This window comes from Enhydra lutris, unplaced genomic scaffold, assembly GCF_002288905.1.
Source record: "Enhydra lutris kenyoni isolate GAN:26980312 unplaced genomic scaffold, ASM228890v2 scaffoldscaffold9, whole genome shotgun sequence".
NCBI classification, from domain to species: domain Eukaryota; kingdom Metazoa; phylum Chordata; class Mammalia; order Carnivora; family Mustelidae; genus Enhydra; species Enhydra lutris.
The window spans coordinates 82,201,616-82,225,790 of NW_019154093.1; the positions used below are offsets into that span (position 1 = coordinate 82,201,616).

The 24,175-nt window shown below is 46.7% G+C and overlaps 1 protein-coding gene across 1 annotated transcript in view; it reads right to left on the reverse strand.

Annotated features, from left to right (window-relative positions):
- LOC111143369 (T-box 15) overlaps positions 1-22,774 on the reverse strand; it is a 108,817-nt gene extending 86,043 nt beyond the window's left edge. The window contains exon 1 of the mRNA XM_022497068.1: positions 22,515-22,774. Coding sequence (XP_022352776.1) covers positions 22,515-22,719 — 205 coding nt within the window. The 5' untranslated portion in view covers positions 22,720-22,774. The remainder of the gene's footprint in view (positions 1-22,514) is intronic.
- Positions 22,775-24,175: the final 1,401 nt, after the last annotated feature.

Sequence of the window (24,175 nt, forward strand, 5' to 3'; positions counted from 1 at the left end):
AACATTGGGTAAAAATTTTAAAAATGGGGGCACCTGGGTTGCTCAGTCAGTTAAGTGTCTGCCTTCGGCTCAGGTCATGATCTCAGGGTCCTGGGATCAAGCCCCATGTCGGGCTCCATGCTCAGTCTGCCTCTCCCTCTTCCCCTCCCCCTCTCATGTTCATGTGTGCACGCTCTCTCTCTCTCAAATAAATAAAATCTTTTTTAAAAAAATAAAGAAATGACCTGCAAGAAGCAGCATTACTAGACAGTATTTTAATCAAGATAACTTCAAATAATATGCTCACCACCAAGTTCAGGTTTTACGTTCTCCATGTACCTGAAAAATATAGCTGTATTCCTCCCCCTAAACTCCGTGGATTCCATGCATCAGTTAGAGGAGCAAACTGAGAAGTGGAAGATAAAACACACCAAGCAGCTGTCTAGAGCCATGTAGACAAAAATAAAGGTTAATCAAAGGTTTCACTTTCAAACTTAGGTTTTATTCAACCTGGTGTTCCATTCGGGACTAAATATCATTCTAAGAGTTGCAAATGTTGGGCTGAGCTCCCTGAATTAACCTGCATAAAATTAAATTCTAATTTAATTCCCTTCTAGAATGGTATTCTATTGCCAATATGAAAACCCTGAAGGAGTTTCATTTTCCATGACCTTTATAAAACAACAAGTTGTATTTGCCACAACCAGAAAAACATCCTAAGCCTTATTTGTCTAGGGAGCCTGTAATCAGATATTATTTACAGGCCCACATTATTTCAATAGCCACTCGTCATTCCTATTAAAACAAAAAGTAATTTTCTGATGTTGTTATAATAACAAATTCTCTCAGATATGACATTTATTTGGGGGTTAGTAGAACAATAGTCTTAAAAATACAGGTTCCAGAGAATTCTTGTCATATGCCAAACATGCACTGACCAGTCCCCTCCTAGGCATTCCGAAGGAAAACACAGTGGTAGAGAGCAGTGGTTTCCAAACCTGGTTGCCCATCAAAATCATCTGAGGACTTCTCCAAAACAGACTTTACCACCTCCTCCCGGTTCAGATGTCCTAAAAGAAGTCAACCATGCTGGGGCCCCAGAATCTGTCCTGGAAACACACCCTTCAGATATACCGGGCAGAGTCAGCATAGTACAGACCTTTGTTTGATATATGGCATTCTTTTTTTTTTTTAAGACTTTATTTATTTATTTGAGAGAAAGAGAGAGCATAAGCAGGGGGAGAGGGAGAGGGAGAAGCAGACTCCCCACTGAGCAGGGAGCTGAACACAGGGCTCCATTCCAGGACCCTGAGATCATGATCTGAGCCGAAGGCAGATGCTTCACCATCTGAGCCATCCAGGTGCCCATGGAATTCTTTAAAACAACAACAACAACAACAACAACAACAACAACAACAACAGGTGGGCAAAATCAGAGGAGAAAAGATAGCCCTGAGGGCTTAACAGTTTTTGAACAAAGCAGAAATTTGAGTGTGGACTGACTAAGATGGTATCAAGGAACACGTATTGATCATGTTATGTAATGATGTCATTGTATCTAGGTCAGCAGATGATCCTCTTCGGAGATCTACTCAAGTACTGAAGTACTTAGCGGTAAAATGCCAGAAAGCCTGAGGCTTGCCTTAAAATGCTCCATCCAGGGAAGCCTGGATGGCTCAGTTGGTTAAGCACCTGCCTTTGGCTCAGGTCATGATCTCAGGGTCCTGGTCCTGGTCCTGCACAGCAGGGAGCCTACCTCTCCCTCTGCCCTTCCTCCTGCCTGTGCACACATGTGCTAGCACCCTCTCAAATAAATAAAATCTTAAAAATACATACATACATGCATACATACATACATACATACATACATACATAAAATGCTCCAGCAAAATAGAAAAGAGATAGTGGGCAAGTTCAGCAAGAACAGTGATGACAGTGAAGGTGAAGGGAGGGTTTGGGAGGGTCCCCAATGCTTCCATGGTGAGAAAGTTTCCTAATAAAATGTTCGGTTGTCTCAAAAAGAACAATAATAGTAGCCAGACATGGCTGTTTTCCACTACTTCTGAAAGACAGCTGGGTGCCATGCTGCCTTCTCCCCAGTTTGCATCCAGAACTAAGGGTGCCAAGAGGCCAGATGATTTTCTTAGACTGCCTGTTACCTGCTACTAGGAGGTGGCTGACATTTTTCCCTTATAAGAAGACTTTCCAAATCTGAGGGTTGCTGGAGGAGAAGGGAGCACGGGGATGGGGTCACTGGATGATGGGCATTAAGGTGGGCACTACCTGTTGGCTAACTGAATTCAAATTAAACAAAAAAGACTTTCCATTCAGTATTCTATCCCAAAAATGGAATTAGGGCTCTTTTCCTAACCATAACATAAGCAACGTTTTTGAAGTTGACCCCTGTAAACTATTTCGAATTCTTCTTTGAGAAATTCCCTGAAACAGGACGCTGTCATTTTCAAGCAGTAATCATAGAATCTGCGAGCTTGGCCAAAGCAGGAGGTGAAATTCTAGTCATCAGATATACAAAACGTGTCCATTTTCCAGGCCCAACAAAAATACAAAACCCTGGCATTACTTACGTGATGGGAATTTGCCTTCACTTAATCAATGGATTTTTTTTTTTTTTTTTTTTTTTTTGCCCTGCAAAGCATTTCACTCTAGAATACCTGAAAACAGCAAACAACCATTGTACATTGAAAAGTAAGTTTATCATCCAGAAATTCTATTCCCCATTTGGCAAAAATCCACATACTCCAGAGTAAGGTATAGCAGCACCTAATTATCAATCCCACGGGTTAAAGTTAAGTAGGAATTTATTTACAGGTTTTACTCAAATATCAGAAGACTTGGTGCCGATATTATTTTGCACTCATAGGTAAACCGTTTTGTTGACGCTGCTACATGAGGAAGGAAAGACCCAGAAGCTCTAAGCATGAAACTAGTTTGAGGGGCTGGTGGCACTTGTTTGGGCTTCTGAAAAAGGGTGTTGGTGCCACACTTCCCATCTAAAGAGAACACATGATGTGGATGTTAGACTCAGGTTTGCAATGAACACGGCCCCTGAGCCAGACACAGAGCACATCTGTTTGTCCAGAGCCCCCTCCAGACAAAGATATGAGGTCTCAAACTCAACCCTGAATACCAGGCACTTCAGTGTTTTGGTTTTTTTTTTTTCTTAAGTATAAAGACAGAATTTCCCTAAGACAGAGTAGCCCAGGTATCATAACCACTGCGTCATCTACCAGGGACTATTAACAAGAGCTGGTTAAAGAGAAGCTTTGAAAGTCATGAAAGGCAACTGGCACGATGGTCAGAGAGTCTCTTTCCCCTAAAGTATCTGTGGCAAGTTCTTTAGCATCCCGGACAAAGGTGCTTTCTCAAAGGGGATGCCTTCCCCTCATCCTACAGGCTCAAGATCCTATCATCCTCTCCTCCACCCCATATCTTTGTGAAATAGAAAACAAAGGAGCTCAATCTGTGTGATTACTACAAGGGCCACAAGGCAATGACTTTCTGGAATTATATCTGTGGTTACTGCTCCTGACCTTCTAGACCATGAGAGACCTTAAGGAAGCCTAGTTAAGAATCAGGATGCCATTGAGGAGGGCACATGATGTGATGAGCACTGGGTGTTATATGCAGCTAATGTATCATTGAACATTATATCAAAAACCAATGATGTACTATATTATTGGCTAATTGAATTTAAAAAAAGAATCAGGATGCCAATGCATGAATAATGAAATTTTTTTAAATTCATTTGACAGAGAGAGCACAGGCAGGGAGAGAGGCAGGCAGAGGGGAAGCAGACTCCCCCCTCAGCAAGGAGCCGGACATGGGACTCGATCCCAGGACCCTAGGATAATCCCCTGAGCCAAAGGCAGACTCCCAACCAACTGAGCCACCCAGGTGCCCCATGAATAATGAAATTTCAAACCTCTTATGGACAATATAGGATACACTACATACAGCATCTGAAGAACCCTGTTGGCCTTCAGAGATTTGTCAGTAGGGTCCTTCATGATCCACAACTAGATACGAGTGCATGCCCATGTGCCCCATCCCCAAGTTCGAGTTTCTGAAACACATTCTCTTTCTAAAGAGGATCTAGAATAAACACTGTGTTGGAATGGTGGGCTCCCAGATGACACCAGCACATTAAACAATACCCAGAGTCTGTTGGCAATTAACATTTAGAGGCTCATCTTGAGAAAGTAGCCTCATGATTCAGGATCAAAGATGTTCAACTAGAGAAAGACAGACTCAAATGATCCTACTTGTTTACATATAAAGTGCGGAGAAGCTCTCTTTTCCCACAACTTGGAGCTTCAGGTCTGTTGACCTCCATGGAAGTTTGCTTCCAGTTTGCTGTATGCAGAATGTAATAATGGCTTGGAAGCCACGAGCCCTGGGAAACCATAATGACATCGGGTTGGTCCCAGTGACTAGCCACCACTGTGGGCACAGTAGCTGAGAGCCCTAACAAGACAAGTTTGGAGAGCCTTTTCCTCTAAAGCAGGTTCCAGATACTCACAGCTGTAAGGCACATCGTGAGGCATAAAGGATGAAAGGAAATGGCAAACTGAGACTGTTTTTCCCCTTGATGATCTGAGTCAGAGCCGGGATAGCACTAAGGCTCTTCTTTGTAATTGACAGATCCCAAAAAGTACTTGGCTCTTAGTACATCTCAGTCCCTGACTCTTCTTTATGACTGTGCTGGTTCTGAAATGCATTCTCACAGAACTCCCTTACATCCTTCAGGCCCCTGCCCTGCTCAAAACTTACCTTATGGTTCAGAGGATTTTCTCCTTTTTCCTCCTGACAATTTGCCTTTCCCCACATCTTGGGGCCAACCCCTGAGCTGGGACCTCCTGTCACTTCACTCACATATTCCAACTGCTCAGGGGAAGGAACCACCAGAAGAATTGCTGTCATTCTGCTTCAGTTCAACGGAACTCTGTGCTGCTTTCTCGGGAAAACGCATGCAATCTGTCTTTCATTTGGAGATATTTTTGCACTTCAGTTTAGCACTGGGGATTTTCAGATTGCCTTTTATTCTATTTCTTTTTCTCCCATGCTGGGCAGGAAACAGAGGCTGCCATGGACATAAGGCTTGAAAAAAAACAGGGTGGGATGGGGCAGAGGTACACCCACAGACTAACCGTGATTCTAAATTGCTGATACTGGGGCACCTGGGTGGCTCAATGGGTTAAGCCTCTGCCTTCAGCTCAGGTTATGATCTCGGGGTCCTGGGATCAAGCCCCGCATTGGGCTCTCTGCTCAGCGGGGAGCCTGCTTCCCCCTCTCTCTCTGCCTGCCTCTCTGCCTACTTGTGATCTCTGTCTGTCATATAAATAAATAAAATCTTTTAAATTGCTGATCCCTCATCAGGAGAGAGCTTCCAAAGTAGGATCCATACAGAAAGCATTAAGCAATCAGCTTACAAAAATGCCATATTAGTAGTGCAATTAGACTGCCTCTCTTTTTTACTAAAATTCAGTGGTCTTATCTCTATGAGAGATAGAGAGACTCCAGAATATAGAGACATCAATTGACACGTCCAAGATCACACCTACAGGCAACTGGCAGACACCTCATGCTGGGCGTCTAGGACCATCTTGAAGCCAAATCATCTGCAAAGTGGCTGTAATGGTTACAAAATCCATCACTAAAGTCTGACAACTACGGATTCCATTTTACAAATGTTGAGAGCTAACAGCAACTCAGAGATGAGTAAGACACAGTGGTCCCCAGGGTTTTCCACTCTAGTCCATTTCTGAAACAAATATGCTCTCCAAAAAGTTATCCTTCAAGGCAAAATGTGTTAAATGTCATAAGAAAAGTACAAAGCATTAAGTTTTACAGGATTCTACTTTACCCCTTCTTCAGTGACCAGTTTTAAAATGTAGAAAAGTGCAATAGAAAGCACTATGTGAGTGTGTGTGTGTGTGTGTGTGTGCATTTGTGCAAAGATAGCCACAGAACAAAGAGAGATGGCTAGGCACTGTCTCCTGGCTATAGGCATCAGTTGCTCAAGAATTGAAAAGTATGTGTCTAACAGGACAGCAAGAAGATAACAGGCATATATCCTGCCAAAGAAAGAAACACTAAAGTCAAGTTATTGGCTTGCTGGTAAGCCTGTAGGCTTCCATTTTATGAAGCCAAAAGCAAGACAGAAGCCTTGCTCAGAAATGGTCTAATCAGATTACTTGAAGACCTCCTCTCAAGAGGAGCTTGCTGATGAGGGAAGTCAACAAAGGACCCCTGTATGTTTACCATCTTGGTTACTCCTTTGAGAGCCAAATATCATCTAGCTGAGACTCCTTTATGACTACAAAATGAAAGGAGGACACTGGCGCCATTTTGAGAGGAAGCCATAAAGAGACCCCATTTGTATCAAATTGCCCTTTTTCATCTGGGAAGATTTCTGTCATACTAAGTGTTCAAGATGGGTCTTGAAAGCAGGATAAGCTCTCTTCAGGAGAAATTTTAGGCAAGGAGAAGGGAGAAAGTGTTCCAAACCGGAGGAGGAGCAGGAGCAACTGCTGGGGGGATGATTAAAAAGACTGTATAGATGAGCACGGGCTGTTATATGCAACTAATGAATCACTGAACACTACATTAAAAATTAATGTTGTATTATATGTTGTCTAATTGAGTGTAATAAAAAATAAAAAAAATAAATGTTTGGTACAATTCACCTGTGAAGCCAAAAAAAAAAAAAAAAGACTGTATAGAAAGGAACTCAAAAAAGATACTGTGCACTCCCATGTTCACTGTAGCAATTATTCACAATAGCTAAGATATGAAAACAAGTGTCTACTTGTTTTCAACGGGTGAATAAATAAAGATGTTAGATAGATAGCAGCCAGAGACAGTAGAATATTACTCAGAGAAAGAAGGAAATCCTCCCATTTGCCATAGTATGAATGGACATTGAGCACATATTGCTGAATGAAATAAGTCAGAGAAAGACAAATCCTGCACAATTTCACTTCTATGTAGAATCTCAAAAAGCAGAACTCATAAAAACAGAGTAGAATGGTGGTTACCAGGGGCTGGGGAGTTGTGGAATCAGGGAGATGTCAGTCAAAGAAAACAAAACTTAGAGTGAGAAGATAAATATTAAGATCTAATGAAGAACATTGTGATTATAGTTGACAACACTGTATTATATACTTTAAAGTTGCTAAGAGAATACATCTTAAATTTCTCCACCACAAAAGGTGGTAATCATTTTACAATATATAAATGTATCAAGTCAACACACTGTGCACCTTAAACTTATACACTATGGATGTCAGTTATGTGTCCACTTAAAAAATTAGTCAGCCTGTGTGAACGAACATGCTATGAATGGGGCAGTAATGGATATCAGCTAAGAAAAGTGGTTTGGGACAATCCTGTGTCTGGCACTCACCAAAAAGTTTCTCATCAGAACACTGAAAAGCTTCTGAGTTTTCTTAATTTACTAGAAGTATAAGCATGATCAAGGGAGACAAATGCTTATACTGGGTACACTCTATGAGCCTGGCACTGTGCCAGAAGTGCTTCGACTTTGTTATCTCAATGACTTCTCAACAGCAACCCTGCAGCAGGCCATAGTCCCCTCAGCCTCCATGTACTCAGCTGAGGCAGAGTGAATCACTTGCCCAAAGCCACATGGCCAGAACTATGTACCCTAACTGCCCCACACCGTGTTCTCGGCTGTGTTCTGCTGCATCCCTGGCCTCCATCTGTTGTCTTAGTCTCCCACACCAGCCAGTCCCTTCTGCTTCTGAGATATGAAGGACCGTCTGCTTTCCAAAATATTCCCTAATTAATCCTTAATAGAGGTCATCCAATGCAATACAGGATTGGTACTAACCTGACAAGATAATGCCCCCGCCTCAAAAACCTCAAAATTTTTGAAAGATGCTGGATAAAAACCTCTCAAAAGTTTACCTATACACATGCCCCAAAATTGCCCTTGCAATAAAGCCAGATATGTCATTCTCAACACTCACCAGCAATGAGCCACACAGCTGTGGAAGCCTTAACAGCTTGGGCAGGAAAACAGACAGGCAAAGAAAAAGAAGAATGTAGTCAAGCCCCAGGAAAAAATGTTAACATCCGGAACCAATTCACCCACGCAGGCTGGGGGAACCGTTCCTCCCAGCTCTCCTTAACACCCCTCGGCACCCCTGCCAGCCCTCCCCCTACACATACACATGCACACGCGCACACGCGCATGCACGCACGCACACACACACACACACACATACTCGCCAGGGCTGCCTTCACTATTTGCTCATTCCTACACCCATCAGATTGTCCCGTGTCTGTAGGGAATGCCTCCTGCACTACCTACCACCCAGTCCAAATATCACAGAGATGGCTTAAATCTCTGTGATGTCACAGTCTAATCTGGGTAATGCACAATTGCACCAGATGGGATCTAACGTTCCCAGGATTAATACTGGCCGTGCAGATAGGGCTCTGAATGAGAGGGGAAAATGAAATGGCCAAGGCATGGCTCATTTCACATCTTGCAGAATCTACCTTTGTCATTGAACAGATCTCTTGAGTGAGCGCCAGCAAACCATCCAGGATTGCAGCATTCATCTCCTCCTCTGCCACACTCTATATTTCAAGAGTCTGGCTCCACACAGGTTCCTTGGGAAAGGAAATGGGCCCAGAGATTCATATGCTTTTGTTGATGCAAGATCATATTGAATCCCATGAATTGCTGCTTGCACAAAGTGGGGTGGGCAGCCAGGAAAAGCAAAGCATTAAAACAGAGACGGACTTTACAGCTCTCTCTTTTTTAGTTTCTAAAAGCCGCTTTTCTAACACTGGGCACAACAAACAGGAATTCGATAGACCTTACAGTGACACAGCCAAGAAACACATTAATGTACAGTCCATACACTGAAATAGGGGGTGTGGTTTTTCTCCAAATCCCTGCTAGAGACATCAGACTTCCTAAGAGAGGAAGGTTACTTGGAGTGGGAGTGAAAGTGGTGGAAATACAGTGAACAGGTGGACCAGAAACCCTGGAGCCCTTTACTAAGCTCCCGGAAACTCACCACTAGGGGCACATCTACGCAGAACATGCTAGAAGAGTGAAGGAGCACAGGGTGGAAGTGTGTCTAGGGATGAGAGATCTCTGCAAATAAGTGATGCCATACCAAATAAGGCTGCTCTAAATAGAGCTGTTACAAAATAAATGAATCAGAGCAGCCACTCAGAGGTTAAAGTTAAAGCCGGGACTCTGAGAGCGGTTGTACTTGCTGTGGGTCCTCAAGGCAGTTTCCTAATCCTTGGGCATTAAAAAGAAGCCACTGTGGAAATCAGAATCTCTTCCTTTGTAAATTCAATCCATGGCAAAGGGATTTCAGCTGTGATTGCTGAGTTTGAAAAAATCAACAGTACTTAGAAATGCACAAATTGCTCCTCACTGCAACTGATATGTTTCTAAGCTGTTCCATTTTGAATCAATTACCAATAAGATTCCATCCATCCCGTTGTGAATGGAGAAGGGAATGGGTAAAACAGGGCAGTTAAAAGTTTCCCCTGAATTTCACTGCATGAGGGGATTTAGGTTGAGGAGTTTTCAGATCAAATTCAGTATGTAGCCACCACATTTCAGACACTGAGATTTCTGTGCATGAAAGTCAAAGAAAAGCAAGTCAGCTTGGCATGGGTGCACACCTCCTATTCCAAAGACCATGGCTCCCAAACTCCACCTTATATCACTGTCACACAGAGACTTCCTCCAGCCTGTATGGAGAAGGCATCTTAAAAGAGAGACTCTGAAATTATAAATGAGCTCTCTCTCATTTATGATTTAATAATTTCTGTTTGGGGAACAGCACAGGCAGCAAGCATAGACTTCCATCTACAAAAGTTGAAAGTTCCCTCTAGGGCACTGAAGAGCCATGTACCGGGGAAGGCAATATTGTGTAGTGGTTAAGGATACTGGCAAGTTATTAAAACTCTTTGGTCCTCAATTTCCTCATGCGTAAAATGGGGAAACAATCACCTTCCTTCCAGGACTATTGGATGAATGCAAGGAGACAATGTGAATGAAGCCATGAGTACAGTGCCTGGTACAGAGTATGCCCTCAATCCGTAGGAGTCCCTATCGGTCAGCACGGTGGGCACTCTGAGAGAAGAGGATGTTTGTAAGATTGGGGAAGTAAAGAAACAGCTGTCTTGGAGATAAAATGAGGTGCACAGATATGTTTAGAAGACTGAAACCTGAATTCTAGCCAGGGCAGAGTAGCTCCCCCCGCCTCTGGATGGTCAGGCAGGGCCTGAGTGTTACTGCTAAAGGGTGCTGAGCTCCATGGAGGAGGCCTTGGGAGAGATCTAAGCTCCTCTTCCCCTGGGAATGCACTTTCCTCCTCTGCTACCAGGAATCAATATAAACAAAGTCTGGGGTGTAACTAGTTTTGTAAAAAAAAAAAAAAGTAAATGATCAAATCCAGGCTTCTGTTTGCTGGAAGGAAGAAAACTGCAAAATCATGCAGCCAGATGTAAGTTCTAACACAATGGCTGGGGCTTCTGTTGTTTTCCCTAAAAAAAGACTTCCCAGTCTCCTCTTCCTGACAGTCAACTTCATTATAGATTGTCCTTAAACTTGGTCCCTTTATTTTTTTTTTTTCCTCAACTAAGCAACACCTACAATCCTTTACTGGGATTTCAATTACTAAATGCAACTGGTTCATTTTGCCCAACCTTGGGGGCCATCGGAACACAGGCTTCACAAAATGAATCTTCCTTATTGCCCATAGGATAAAACCTGACCATTTGGGGATTTCTGGGCTCCAGGTAAAAATATCAGAAACTAACCAGAAAAACATGCTTGTGTTCTTCCACTTCCCACATCCAGAAAGGCCCCTCTGTCCTCTGTTAGAGCCTAGTTCCTGGGGAGCTGGTAAAGCTGAGGCTCCCTGCCCCACCCTCCACCTACCCTCTCTTCTTACTGCATGCCAGACAGCTGGTCCTCACCCTTGAAGCCCTCTCTCCCCGCCTCAGATGCTTACTCGGAGGCTGGCTTTCTGCCTCAGCGGAACCCTGAATAGCAACAGCCCACAAAGTCCTATTTAACTTCCTTAGCCAGCCATTCCTACTCAGCTTTGCTCCTCTGTTTCTAACCATAGACTATACACCAAGTACCAATGGCCCTTCAAGTCCCAAACATCCCACTTAAAGCAAAAGACCGGGGAGAGCAGTGGTGCCTGCTAGATTTATAATTTGCAACAATTTCTTATCAAGCTGGTCACCAAAGTGAATAATCACTGTCAAGTCAATTGACAGGAATCACAGACACTGCCAAATCTTTTGTTCCTCTATGGGTACTAATTTAATCCTCACAACCACTTTTTTTTTAAAGATTTTATTGTATTTATTTGATAGAGATCTCAAGTAGGGGGAGAGGCAGGCAGAAAGAGAGAGAGAGAGAGAGAGAGAGAAGGAAGCAGGCTCCCCACCGAGCAGAGAGCCCGATGTGGGGCTCGATCCCAGAACCCTGGGATCATGACCTGAGCTGAAGGCAGAGGCTTTAACCCACTGAGCCACCCAGGCACCCCCTCACAACCACTGTTTGATTAATATGTTTATTATTACAATTTCCTAGGTGCAGAAACTGGGTTTGGGAGAGATTAAGGAACTGCCCAAGGTCTAGCAAGTGCTGAACCAGGTTTCAGGAAGCATTCTTAAGCTTAAGACCTGAGCTTTTGGGGCGCCTGGGTGGCTCAGTGGGTTAAAGCCTCTGCCTTCAGCTCAGGTCATGATCTCAGAGTCCTGGGATCGAGCCCCACATCGGGCTCTCTGCTCATCAGGGAGCTTGCTTCCTCCTCTCTCTCTGCCTGCCTCTCTGCCTGCTTGTAATCTCTGTCTGTCAAATAAATAAATAATAAAAAAAAAAGACCTGAGCTTTTAACCACTATCTCGTATCACTCATTCATTCATTGCACCAAATAGAAATGATAATAGTAAGATTATTACTGTCTCATACCAGTGCTTTGGGATGTATGTGTATGTATACTTTGTATATTCTATATGCACACACATACACACACATATACATTCTATATATATAGTTGTATATTATTTGGAATATACATAATTATCATACTGTGATTTAGAACACACATATTATATAATAATATAACTATACTATGTATTTTAATATGTATTACATAAAACTATATATTGTGTTATGTTATGTTATGTTATGTTATATCACTGTAGTATATAATACACAACTTAGCACAGTGGCTGGTACACAGTGTTCAACAAATGTTGCTATTTATAATCATTATATAGTAAGTGTTGCTCTGTGCCAGCCACCTGTACGAGGCTCTAGAGATACAAAAACAATGAAGACAAGGTCCCTGTCTTATACCAGTTTATAGGGTGGTAGTGAAAGGGGATGACAGTAAATCCATAAGGTCCCTGAGGACACAAGTCTACACAGGGGCTGGGGCTGTAGAGAATGGGGACATCAAATACAAGTGGGGAGCTATCCCTGGCCCAGCTGTGTAAGTCTATAAGGAGAGACAGTCCCACAGATAGAAACATGAGAACCCTTCCTAGGTGTATGCTGGGCCCAGTTTTTTGGTCTGTCCCTGCCCTCAAGTTCAGCAGCTATGAATAGAGGTCTTGAATGCTAAGCTGTCTTCTGATCTATCTTGTTGACAAGCGTTTTGCCTGTTACTAAGTCATCCTTTTAGCATTCTCACTTCTCTGCCAGATCAAGACCTCGGCTTAGCAGACTAGACATGGAAAATAGTTACTAGTGCTTTCCATCAGGCTCAGAGAGTAATGAGGGGCAACTGATTTTTTGGGGGGGAAGGGAGGACTCATCCATTCAATTTACAAGTGATGAAGCTGTTTTTCTCAGTCTTCATTTTTCAAATGCATGGTTTTTCCAGCTATTTCTGAGAATGGCACAGAAAATGTCCAAAGCATAGATAACTTGTATTTTCTTTAAATTTACTAACGCCATAGAATTCTCCCAGCAGGAGGGTCCCAGGCAGTCACACAAGCAACAATAGGTTACATCAAACAGAAGGGACTAGATCCAGAACTTCTGAACATGTGATATTAATCTAAAAACTTTTCAAAAGCTTTATGGAAGCTCTTAATTTTAGCAATAAAAAATCTTTTTTGACCTTGAATTGCTATTACTGTTACTTTCTACAACTGCAGTAAAACTTCCCTTGTTCCAACAAAAGGATGGGACAAGTGATGGCTAAGGTACCTCAGGAGAAAATGTTAGTATTACAAGAAAAAAAATGTAACAAGATCACAGAATCCTATAACTAAAGGGGCCTCAGGTGTCATTTGAATCTTTCTCCCTCATTTCACAAACCAGGAACTGAGGCTATGAAACAACTTTAAAACAATTTTTTCGGGACACCTGGGTGGCTCAGTTGGTTGAGCAGCTGCCTTCGGCTCAGGTCATGATCCCAGCGTCCTGGGATCGAGTCCCACATCGGGCTCCTTGCTCGTCAGGGAGCCTGCTTCTCCCTCTGCCTCTGCCTGCCATTCTGTCTGCCTGTGCTCACTCTCTCTCCCCCTCTCTCTCTGACAAGTGAATAAATAGAATCTTTAAAAAAAAAAAAAAAACAATTTTTTCAACATTTATATGTCTGCTTTTAGAACAAATATCTCTGGTTCCAAAATTAATGAGAAAGCTAGTGCTAGACTCTAAGTCCAGTTTAAGCTAGTCAAGCCCTCTTCCTACCATAATACAGGGATATAATCTACACTATGAGGGCCTGTGTTGAAAGCTTTGTAGTATAGTGAAGACTCATAGATGTCCACATAAGCAATTAAGTTTCCTGAAACGTTTTTATGCAAGCTTGCTCATAGATTTTCCCATAAGCCTTGTTTTTCCCTAAATAGTGCATCAGTACATAATCCCTCCCTCAGCTTTGTTGCAAATAAAAAATAAATAAAAGTGTAAGGTTACTAGATAGAGGAAGCTTTCTCAAACCCAGGGAAAGCACTACTGTGCTCACAATCACTCACTTACTGGCACCAATGCCTGCCCCTCCCTATGGCGAAAATCAACTATATATTTTTCAGAAGGAGCAAGAACAGGAGCCCTACACCACCCAAGTTCCCTAAACTCTAGGTTAAAATTCTGGGCCCTGGGGCCTGGTGGGATTGATACTTTGAAGCCTTCCAGGGAAGACTCCCCTCCCAGTTAAAGTGGAGCTGTAGCCAGGAAGCCATTCCCGCCCATTTCTTACAGAGTGTAGTGTGGCTAGTAGTCATTTCTATGGGTGGTTTTTTCCTTTTTTTTTTTTTTAAAGGAGAAGAATTAGTTCACTGTTTTTAATCTCCAAGAATAGCGTGAAGGGCAATTGTTTGTTGTCCCTTTTTCTCAGTTGAACAATGCGGGGATTCTAGAAGCCAGGGGTCATCGCTGCCATCACGTGCCCTCTGAGGCACCCGGGGATCCTCGGCTTCTCCAAGAACCGACAGAATGACTTTCCTTTTTAACAAAGTGGCTATGATATTTACTGACCCTAGAATTACCCATTTGGAAATGGTTAGGGATTAAAAGTTCCTCAGGCCCAAGGATTCTTGGTTTCTAATTGCTAATGTTTTGAAGTCAATTTAATTCCTTGGATATTTGTTCAGCCTGATGAAAGCAAAAGCTCAGACTCCCCTCGGGGCGCGAGGTGTAAGATCCTTGGGTTCCGTTTAGGGGTTTGGGGGGTTTTGTGTTTGTTTCGGTTCGGTTGGGCGGAGTGTTGTTGTTTTGGGGTTTTTTGTTTGTTTGGATTTTTTTCCTTGATTTTTTGCGGGGAGAAGGGGTGGTCTTTTACCAAGGCCTTCCCGATTACCCGACTGCCCGCATTGCTCCAGGCTGTAAAGGGAGCTGAGAAGGGCACCGACTATCCCTCGGGATTTGCGTACCTCCTGGTTTCCAGCGGCGGCGCGGACCCGCGGGCAAGGACCAAGCCTCGAGCGCCAGAGCAGGAGCCGGGGCCGCGCGCACCGCGGCCAGGCCCGGGCGCTCCTGACCCGACCGCTCCCGCCCCAAGGCGCCACCAAATCCCGGGCGAGGGGCCGGAGGAGGGGAGATGCGGCTGCGGCCCGATTCTCTAACTTCGGAAGGTCACTCGACCCGCCCTATTTTCCCAGGGATAGTTTCACGGGAAGAGATGCAATCCCAAATCCTTCCCCGGTGAAACTTCATCTGATTTTTCTTTTTTAAGAGAGGGAAAATATGGGCGTTTCACCGTGAGTATAGGAAGTGGGGGGGGAGGGGTACAGGATGTGGGGGGAGGAGAATTTGGGGGAGGAAAAGTGGGGGAGCGTAAGAGGGGTTTACCGCTTTCCGAGCCCCCGTCTGGGGTTTCGACTAGACTTTTGGGATTGTGGGACAGCAGAGAAGACAGCGGGTGTTGGGAGTAAGAATTTCAGTTCACTCCGCTGAGAACTAGACGCTAGAACTCTAAGGCTCCCAGCTAGGTACATAATAATGACCTCTGATGATCCTTTTCAAGGGAACTCTACTGTTACCTGTAGTATTCGGTTTTTTAAAAAAGGCTATGTTAGGATATTGCGTGTGCAATCCAGACTTGGGGGGGAGGGTGCTGTTAATCTTCTAAAGTGTGTGGAGATTTGGAAAACAGCTCATTTAGCCTCCGCAGCTATACTGAAGAAAATACAAGAGGACAAATAGGGAGAGTATTTTTGCACATATTTCTATGTTGTTAAATTATTATCCCCAAATCACAGTTTCTCTCGTTATTTCTATTAACAGATTTCCCTTAGTGATTCTGTTAACTCCCTGCATGGAAGGACATGAAATTATACTTCAATACAAGCCAGCATTCTGCCCATCCGAAGTGAAGGTGGCATTATTCACAAATTTAAAAGCCAAGTTTAGTTAGAAAAAAGACTCCACTCTTCCTGCTCTTTTAAATTGCATCTGTACAGTTTCCTTTTCTAATGTTTTCTCTTGGACTTTGGTCAAAATCTTAAATTAATTTGATAGTTAAGTGAAAATGCCAATACCAAGAAGTTTCAAATCTGGAATTCTCTTGGAATTGTCAAGTGGATACCTAGAGATGACAAAATTTCTGACCCCCCAAATTTTATGTGTTCTCCTTCTGTTAACTGGCTCCACAAATAAGAGGGGCAGTTTATTTTCTCTAATATTTTTCTGGTATTTCCTGAGATATTTTCTATGTCTCATTCAGAGCGGTAGATTTCACACATAAATTTGTGTGTAAACACATACAGTTGATTATATACTCTTTAATACATTTTATAACGCTTACACCTAAAGGGCATAGCTGAACACTGGCTGGTAAAAAGAGTATAGAACAGAGTATCAAATGCAAGGCCTATTTTCACTTCTTGTATCAAAAAAGCTCATCATCAGTTTGTAGTCAGCAGAATGTCCTGCCTCAAAGTGAAGCCAGTAATGGCACTGCATAAATGTTGATTTGTCGTCACCAGTTGCTTAATTCCCCCACCTCTTCCCGTTTCACCTTCTATCCTCCCTACTGAGTCTCATTTTCCATCCTGACACTTAGAGCAAGGGCCTCACTTAAATTAAGTAATGATTATCCATGCCCAAAGACGTGTAAACAGGCCCTAATTTATAAATTTGCTAATTGCTGTTCCCAGTGCAGACCCCTATATCGCAGTCATGCACTTATAAAATTCAGGGCTCGCTGGAAACCAGAAAAGGCAAGGCAAAAGTAAACCACAGGGATGAGAGAAAGAAGGGGGGAAGATTACACCAGTTCCCTACTTTACCCTGTGGAAAAATATCCCAAAAGGTCAAAACTAGAAAACCACTTAAATATTCTCTCCTGCTGAACTACTTTGTCTTTTTCTTTTGGGAGTAAGAAAGCAATAACTAGCTACACCCCCCCCCCATAATAATCATTAGATGGATTTCTGCGTTTCCAGAAAGAGAAGTGAAATGCCCATCTGCTCTCTGCTCTTTATCCCTGTGGAATCTGCTCAGTCCGGTCTTGTTTTTGTTTTTAACTCTACAATCGCCTAAAGAAGGAACTGACAGATTTAAGAAGTAATCATTTTACTCCTGGGTGTGAGAAATAAACTTCTAACCAAGTCCATAATCAGGACTCAAAAAAGTCCCCTCATCTTATTAATATTATATTTTTGGCAATACAGAGAACGATTGTTACAGACCTGGAATATTTCACTCTTTAATACTAAGCAGTGCCCTGGAGAAGCTTGGATGAACAAAATGTTTCTGGTCTTCTGAGCCAAAAGGTATTTGTCCTTCTCCCCTTGTGGCCCAACATGAACGATTAATGATGAGGGACTAGCTTCCATTAAACTCCTGTGCGCACACACGAAGGAAATTATACAAATAAATGGGCAAACGCAAACCACTAATACCCTATCATCTTAGGTTTATCCCCCATTCGTCAGTCGCTCCTCGGGTGCTGGGTGTATTAATTAGATTTTAAACTAACTTCCTTTAATATTTAAAAGATGGCCATGATACCATTTGAAGGGGGGGGGGGGACAGGAAACCGGCAGCGGGTATACGTCGATATAATTTCAGTACGAACTCCACTATTAAAAATTTAATTCCCCCTTCCCCCTGCAAGAACGTCACCCCGCGAACTTCTCTTTCTGGGAGTTTAACCTATAAAATCAGGAACCCGAAAGTGGCTAGGTCTGAACCCAAATAAATAAAGTGTTCAATAAGAAATGGTGTTGGGTGGGGCGTGGAAGACGCAAATTCAGAACCGCTGAGCGCCTACGCTGTGAGCTGATCTGTCCAGAGAAGGTTTCTCCCGGCGCGTCGGACCAGTCTCAGAGGGGCAGAGGCGGACGACGGAGCCCAGCGAGGGGCCTTGCACCGCCCAGCCGCGAAGGGAGAGACCTTTACCTGAGGGTCGCCTGTTAGTCCTGCGCCTTCTACGTGCCTCAGAAGGAGCTGTGAAGCCCGCGGGGGGACGGGGGATGACTTGAGGGGGTGCAGAACAGCACACTCCGGCTCCCTTCCATCACATTCCAAACTCTGGGTATTAGGGTTTTCCCAATTCCCTGTCCTCCCCATTGCCCTCAATCAGTTTGCTCCATCTACGGGATAGAGGGGGTTAGAACAGTTTCCTTCTTCCTGGTGGCTTCTATTGTGCCACAGCGTCAGGGCCAGGGATTTACACAGAACATCTTCATAACCCTGCCCACCTCCCGGGAGCCACCGCGGTGTGCTCTCCAGGCCCTGCGCATCCAGGGGGCGTCTGACTTAGCCAACGTCCGACCTGCGCGACAAAAGTCCTTTTGGCATTCATTCCCGAGCACATCCATCCTCACCAGCCTATGACGAATTCAGATCTAGCCTAACCTCCTCAGTCCCCTTCACACAAGGTCACTCACCAAAGACGCGGCCACCGCGGAAGGCCGTTTTGACTGGGCAGGCGAGAGCGTTGCGCATGTCCAGCAGGCACCACATTTGGCTCATCCTCAGGGTCCAGGCCTGGCACCTTCGAGACCTGCACTGGCTTTTGGGGCTCACGTACCACTGAGGAACCGGCGTTTCTCGCCCCGGGCTCTACCTCAGACTTACACTATGGCTTCTCGCCCAGCGCACCCCACACCCTTGCCGGCAGTCCAAGCTCCGGCCTGCGCCCTGGCTGGTTCTTGCCCCGCGCAAGCACATTCTCCCCACTGGCTTCAAACTCATCGCTTTTTCTCCATTACTTAAAAGTCAGTGAAGAGTCACTTCCTCCGTTTTGACCCTGTGTTTCCCTATTGGGGATTAGGGGAGGGTGGAGGGGTGATGTCAGGATTAAAATTTTGGGAGTCTTACTCTGAGCAAACAAGCCATAAACTGGCAGATTAATTTGCGTGAACTGCTGATCTCGGTAATTCGAAAGAAGAAAGTGCCTTGGGGCACTGCACGGGCGTTTCCTGTTTCATTTCACTAGGGATTGCGCGGAGAGGTGCACGGGACGCGCGAGCCTGACGTATGTGCACGTGTGCGCGGAGTAGGGACCTGCCCTCACGTTCTTGACTGCGCCTGCTTTGTGTGCCCACCCGCGTACGCCGCCACCTTCTTAGGCCTCTGGAGCACCGCGGCTGCAAGGCTCAGGGCCGTAGGCCCTGGAGGGGGAAATCCTTTCGCAGAAGGTTTGAATTAGTTCGCTCCGCGGGAGACCGGACCTCGGCTTTACTCGGCTGTGGATTTGGGCGGGAAAGGCCCAAACTCCAGACTCGAGCGGGGAAGCCGGGTGGAGCCGGGGCTGGGGTCCGAGCGCAGATGGCGCCGCCGCGTGCCTGAAATATACTTCCAAGGCCGCAGCCGGAGCAGCTGCTCCGGGCGATCCTGGCTCAAAAGTGTTCCCTGTTGCTGCTCGGCGAGAGGCGGGGGTAAGCAGGCCCGGGAGTCAGGCTCCTCGGAGACCCTCCCGAGCCTGCGGCGGCTGCGTCTGCCGGCTTCTCCAGAAGACGAGTTCTGGCAATAATGAGGGCACCTCACAGGCCCTTCTCCAAGGCCCTTTGGGCCTCGGGGTTTTTCGGGACCAGCAGGCTCGGTGGAAATTTTTGAAATACATACAGTGTGTCCTCTGATGTGTGAGTTCCTACAGCGCACAGGCTGGGCTGGTCCCCCGCTGCTGCAGGTTGGCGCCCCAGGCTGCGGGCGCTCGGCGCCAACTAAAGCCAGCTCTGTCCGGACGCGGAAAGAAAAACGGGCTGTGAAAAAGCAAAAGGCCACGTTTTTTAATAAAAGTTAAACATTAAAATCTAACCCTTGGGTTGTCGCAGGATCCTGGGATTTTAAGGCACGGACAGGAAGGGCTGGAAAAACGGAGGTACCGTCAGAGGGAGGGAATGGTGAAAATGATAAACACGATTGCTTTAGGCGGGTGTCCTGTGTCTGTATGCGTGTTTGTTTTATCCTTCCCCAGCTTCGTGGCAATTTTATTTCTGTTGTCGTTTCCCCCACCCATTTCTGACTTCTTATCAACAGGCTAGCGCAGGCGAGCCACGCGGCCGGTCCAGCCAGCTCGCGGTCCTAATTTGGGAATAGAGTTTAAACAATTTGAGGCCAAGGACGGCAGAGACTTTGTCTCGGGCACAATGGAGTCACCTGGGCCCCTCTCCCACCTCCATCACCATACACACACCTTTAAAGGTGATGTATGCGTGTTCGTTAGGGCGCCGGATTAGAAAAAGAAAGAAAGGCCTACAAGGGACCCCAAGCCCTGGACTTGCCTTCTGCTGCTACCATCCCGGCCCAGAACCTGCAGCTCCGCCTCCTCCACTCTGGGGACTGCGGGGGCTCCACTCCACCACGCAGTTTTTCTGAAAGATCTTTTCTATGTTCGGTTCCTAAGAAAGCTTTGGCCACTGCTGGGGCTCGAACTTGGACATCCCCTTGGTGCACGACGCAGCCAGGCGGGGCTGGTAGCCCCGTCCCGCAGAAGGCCCCCGAGTGCTCTCAGCTTTCAGCTTCTTCCTACTCCTGGGCCTCAACCCCACAAACGTATTTCGTTTTCTCTACTCCAAACGCCCATCTTTTTCTTAAAAAAAAAAGAAAAAATGAAATGGGAATGGGTCAGCTGAACTCGGTGTGACATAAGGTCCTATGTTAGGTCCTCACCCCCTACCCTCATACTGTGGGAGCGAGATAAGAGCATTCTGGACAACAGGTCTTCGGGTTTATGTCTCTGGAATGGTCTCTCCTAGTCCCAACCATTTCTCTCCTCACTATGGCCGGGGAAAAGAGAAAACTGCAAGCTGAGTCCCTGATTATGATCACAGGTATTGGTCCTTTTGAACAAGCGACCCTAGACCAGGTGCAGCGGACCTGGACCCCTCCCTAGAGAAAAGTACCTGCAGACAGGGTGTCTACCACGCACAGTTAAGTAACTTCTGTCTTTTCCACCGTCAGGAAAGTAAAATAAACTAACCTTCCAAACCATGAGTTGCCAGGAGGCCTGAAAGAACTCTCACTAAACTGTGTGAAGGCGCAAGTGGATTTTGACAACATATAAATGCGGTGAGGAAACAGGGTCTGGCCAGAGATGGGAAACACACATTAGCTACGCGTTCCTTTCTGGATTGCCCACACAGGGGTCCGCGTGGACAGGCACCCGCATCCAAACACAGAGAAAGATTTGAGCGGACGAAATAAATCTCCTTTTAATTTTCTTTTCATCGACTAATAAAAATAATTCCCCAGCACTAAACTCAAATACCGTAACGGGCCACAAGAACACGGAGAATTCATAAAACTCGGTCTCAGCAAGTCACCCGCTAATCGCGTTATTATTAGCCTCAGGAGCATAGAAATTGAACTGTCACTGCCGAAAGAGAAAATGTAAGCGACAGCTGTCCCTCCTTGGGTCGGCCAGTGTTCCAGCCCCCAAGCCCCTGGGCCCCAATGCTCCGTCCCCAAGCTCTTCGGGCCCGTAGCCACCCTCATCCCTTTGTGGGCCGCCGCCCCCACCCTGGCGTTCCGCTTTCCGGCGCGCTGACCCAGGTTTACTCCCCAACGTTAGCTGGTCAGCAGGAGCACCTCCAGAATGGCAGCAGAAGCCCTGGCTGGAAAGTTTCTGAAACCGCTAAACCAAGCTGCGACCGTGTGTGTGTGTGTGTGTGTGTGTGTGTGTGTGTGTGTGTGTGTGTGGACGCGCGTGCCCGCGCTCGCGCGGGCGCGCGCGCAAGATTCTTCCGACAACAGCTGTTCCCCCGGGCTGTTTTGCACAGTTGAAATCTTGGCACTTAATACAAAACGTTAAGTTGTTCCCCCTCAACCAACTACCCGCTCAGGTTTCTGCTAAAATAGAGACACCAACATCCGCTCTGTGTTTTACGTGTTGTGTGCATATAACGTGCATGGATAGATCCGAGGCAATAATTAATCACTCCGCTTCCCCCAATACATAGAGATGTTGGCCCTGAAGAGTCACCCAGGGCGCAGGGTAAGGGTTATAACATACATCCCTTTTCCGTAAACGCCACCGAAATAGAAATATAATTATGCTCGGTCGTCCCCGGAGTAGGGGAATCACAAGAACTTGAGTCCCAGAAAAGTTGGTGGGGGAAGGGCGAGGACCGAGGTCGAAGGCTAAATGGGACAAACTGGGCATTTCCCGAGACTGGGTGTTGAGCCAGAGAACTCCACGCCAGTCCACTGGAGCTCTCAGGAGCGAATCCCAGCCCCTCTCCTCTCCCGCGGTCGCCTTCGATCTGTACCCCTCCTTAACCCCCGGGGGCCTGCGGCCGCTCAGCTGTAGACACCAGAACAGTGCGCTCCGCTCCCAGAAGAGAAGGGGGTGCGAGCGAGGCCTCCTTGCCTGAGGTTGACGACGAATATGCAAGGCTCAGTTCCCCCCAAATTGTTTGCAGCGAATTTGCGGAAAGCTTAAGACGTTTGCGCAAAGAAAAGGAAACCCGCGTCGGAGCAAGGCAGGGCATCAGGGAGCAAGGCCTCCTTCCACACCATACCGCCCGCAGGCTGGCCGCCCGGCGTCCCCTCTCCGCCCGCCTCCCTCGGTCTGGCCCTGCGCACTCACCCGGGTGAGGTTCCAGGCCGTGTGCGGCCGCGTCCTCCGTGTCTCCGAGTGGGCCCGCGGGGCTCAGCGCCTCCATGGACAGGTCCAACCCCTTCTCCTCCCAGTCTCGCAGTTTCCGCTTTTTATTTGAGCCGATCAAGGCTTCAACGGAGAAGGCATGTGCTCGCGAGCTCAGGGCGACTGCAGATCTTCTCCTTTCACTCATCTTAGCCGCCCGCACCCCGGCCTCCGCTCGCTCCCGCTACTGAGGGAGCAGCCCGCGCCCTCACGCTTGGAGCGCCCGCCGGGCCGGGCCCGGGAGAGGCGGCGGCGCAGAGGCCGAGACAGAGGCGGCGGCCCTGCGGTTCCTCGGCACCCTCCCCCTGCGTCCTTCCCCGCCCTCCGCAGCCGGCTCCGACCCGCGCCCCTAGCTGCCCCAGCCGCTAGGAACGAGCGCCCGGAGCGCCGCCCGCTCGCTGCATGAGCGCCCGAGTCCTGCTTCCCACCCACCCGGGCAGGCGCTCACAGGCTGTGTAGACTGGACTTCATCTTTTTTTTATTCTCTCTCTCCTCCCTCTCCCTTTCTCTCCTCCCTCTCCCTCTTCCTCTCTTGGTCTTCCCGTCCTTCCTCTGATCCAAACTTCTGGGAAACTTTTTTTTCTAAATTCCTCCCTTCGCGAGGAGCTGGGGGCAGGCGGTGCGCTCCTGTCCTTGGGGTGAGGGAGAGGGAGGGGGAGGAAGAGAAAGACTGAGGGGAAAAAAAGCCAGCCCCCGACCAATGGCGAGGAGGGAACAGGAGAAACCCTAGGTGCGCGGGCCAATGAGAGGAGGGGAGAGACTGAGGCTCGGGCCAAGGCTCCGCGCGGGCAGTCCGGGGATGCTCCTGGGCCGCTTTAACCCCTGGCTTCCCGGTCCCCCACGGGTTCTCTGTGGGGGAGAGGGGAGGGCCAAAAGTCTAGGTCTGATCTTCGCCTTTCCAAACCCCTGCCCGTCCCAAATGCGTATCTTTTCCTCCCAAATCTGCTAAGTCTCATAGACGTAGCAAGCCCAGAGTGATTTTAATTACTGCTCTGGTGTTTGGGGGCTCTCAACCTGTCCGAAAACGCTCGAAAACGACCCCGATAATCTCGCTCCAGCCCCCAGACGCTATAAGCTCTTCTGGGTCAGCCGAGATTTCGCCACACACGTTACTTTCCTGTTATACGATTTCTAAGCAACTCTGGCTAACGCAAAACGAAAGAAATAAACAAAGACGCCCCGTTACTATCCAGGGTCTTGTAACTGTAAATCTAATGATCGCTTCCTTCTTCCAGTTCTACCTGGTGAAGAAGGAGACGTAGACTCGGCAAAGCAAGAGGCCCGCGGTGCGGCGCCCGGTTTACCGCACGCTCGGCTGATATCCTGACTGGGCCCGCACACAGCAAATGCTCGCCTTCCCTTCGGCGTGGATGCTGATCTGAGCGTTGACTGCCCGGAGCGCCTGTTCTGGAGAACCCACAGAGAAGGGATGGGCAAGGCCGGCCAGTAACTTTGACAGCGGAAGAGCTTTTTCAGAATTCCCTTCAAATCTGATTACTTCGGAACCCAGCTCTCCCCGCTCGCTGATCCTCCCTCTCCACCCTTTAAAAAACAAAAACAAAACCAAAAAACTTTGACAGAGCGGTCGTCAGGGATTTCTCTGG